This window comes from Conger conger, chromosome 3, assembly GCF_963514075.1.
Source record: "Conger conger chromosome 3, fConCon1.1, whole genome shotgun sequence".
Taxonomy (NCBI): domain Eukaryota; kingdom Metazoa; phylum Chordata; class Actinopteri; order Anguilliformes; family Congridae; genus Conger; species Conger conger.
Genome location: NC_083762.1, coordinates 82,360,925 through 82,363,065, shown reverse-complemented (window position 1 = coordinate 82,363,065; position 2,141 = coordinate 82,360,925). Strand labels below are relative to the sequence as shown.

Sequence of the window (2,141 nt, the reverse complement as noted above, 5' to 3'; positions counted from 1 at the left end):
ACCCACCGACCCTGGGGACAGAAGATGATTCCGTACATCATAAAACATCTCAGATTAAAGTGCATTCTGCATGTTCTGGTTCATTACATCCATTTAGCGACGTACAAAACAAAGTACATCAGTACACACTGCAAAGTATGACTGTCTTAACAGGTGTTTTAGTCTTGTAATATTACTTCAGACTTTACCTTTTTATTTCTATGAAATAGAAATCAGCTTGTTTACGTTAATATTTGCTTGAAAAATGAAATGTCCTTAGCCCATTTGCAAATCTTGAAATTAGTCAAACTGTCTTAAATCATTTGCAATATTTTCATATTTGTTTTGAAAAAATGCTATTCTCAAGACTAAAACCAAAACTTTTTTTGCAGTGTACTTAAAGTAAAAAGTTTAAAAGTGGAAGCACGGCATGGTGTAGTATACACTCAGTGAGCAATTTATTAGGTAGGCCTGCACATCAGCTTGTTAATGCAAATGCAATTAGCTAATCATGTGGCAGCGACTGAGGTGGTCAAGAGTTTCAGCTGTTGTTCAGACCAAAATATTGATGGATTAGATTTCTAAAAACTACAGTTAAGCCGAAATTAGATCAAAACTGAGAGCCCAGAGAACATCAGATGGGCGTCCCCCCAGGGAATATTTCATTTATTATCAGAGATAACACTAATCACTTATTATACTATCTTTAGAATGTTCTGTTTAAAGACAACAGAGCCCATGCCAAAGGGGCTCAGGGCTGTAGCAGATATGTAGCAGATATAGACCCTCAGCAGATATTCTGGGAGGGAAACTCGCCTCAACCACCACCAATGTGCAGAGCCCACCTGGGGCAGGCAACGGCAGCCATTTTGTGGCAGAACGCTCAGCTGAGGTGGAGAGGGAGAGAACAATCATTTGGTAATCTACACTAATCAAAGTCAGGTTAAAATGACAGTTACTCCCCTGTGGCTCTGCAGGTTAACAGATACCTATTCAAACCAGATACCTATTCAAACCAGATACCTATTGAAAACCAGATATGTACTCAAACCACCTCTCAGGCATCTGCTGAGTCACATCATTTCTATTTATCTCACTTCCTGTTTCACTGACCTTCCTGCACAGAATATCATCAGGGAATAGTTTGAAGCACCAGCAGAAATGGGGTGAGTTTTTTTGTTCGTATTATTTTACTTACAGATTTCTAGTCCATTGCAGGCAACCTCTGATAATCTCCACCAAGCAAAACTTGAAAGCCCTATCTCTTTATCTCTGTCTTTGTCTATCTCCCTATCTCTCTCTCTCTCTCAATTCAATTCAAAATGCTTTGTTGACATGACATATTTCAAATATACTGTGTTGCCAAAGCTTTAAAAAAGAAAAAGAAACATTACAATGAGGCATGTAGTCCATAAACTACAAGGCATGTCATGAAGTATAAATGCGAATACATAAACAAATCATTAATAGATTAATAACAATTAATTGAAAGGAAGAAATAACAATTTTTCAAATGAATTATAATTATTGATAATAAAGTGTTGCAAGTGTTGTGGTTCTCCCTCTTTCTGTCTCTCCCTCTCTCTGTCTCTCTCTGCTTCACTATCTCTCTCTGTCTCTCTCTGTCTCTCTCTATCTCTCTCTGCATCACTATCTCTCTCTATATCTCCCTCTCTTTGTCTTTCTCTCTCTGTCTCTCTCTGTCTCTCTCTCTCTGCATCAGTATCTCTCTGTCTTTCTCTTCATCTCTCTCTCTCTCTCTCTCTCTCTCTCTCTCTGAATCACTATCGCTCTCTCCCACTCTCTGCATCAGTATCTCTCTCTCTCTCTCTCTCTCTCTCCCTCTCCCTCTCTCTCTCTCTCTCTCTCTCTCTCTCTCTCTCTCTCTCTCTCTCTCTCTCTCTCTCTCTCTGCCTCTCTCACTCTCTGTTTCTGATGAGGCAGTAACCTGATGAAGTTCAGTCTGTGTTTCAGAAAAGCACTCAGTAGAACAAACCCATCTTCTGCTGCTCTGACCTTTCACCTCTGACCCCTGCCCTGTGTCTTACAGGAGCAAAGAGGAGGGGGGCAGGCTGTACAGGAAGCTATCCCTCCCAGCCCGTTTTGGGAGCAGGGCGTCGCTGAGGAAGTCCCCGAAACCAACTCCCACCACCTCACGGCCC

The 2,141-nt window shown here is 41.1% G+C and overlaps 1 protein-coding gene and 1 pseudogene across 1 annotated transcript in view; one reads left to right on the top strand and one right to left on the bottom strand.

Moving 5' to 3' along the window:
- The window catches only part of spag17 (sperm associated antigen 17), a 35,166-nt gene extending 35,128 nt beyond the window's left edge, over window positions 1–38 (bottom strand). The window contains exon 1 of the mRNA XM_061234170.1: window positions 11–38. Coding sequence (XP_061090154.1) covers window positions 11–38 — 28 coding nt within the window. The remainder of the gene's footprint in view (window positions 1–10) is intronic.
- A 771-nt stretch (window positions 39–809) lies between these two features.
- The window catches only part of LOC133123692 (kelch-like protein 9), an 8,341-nt pseudogene continuing 7,009 nt past the window's right edge, over window positions 810–2,141 (top strand).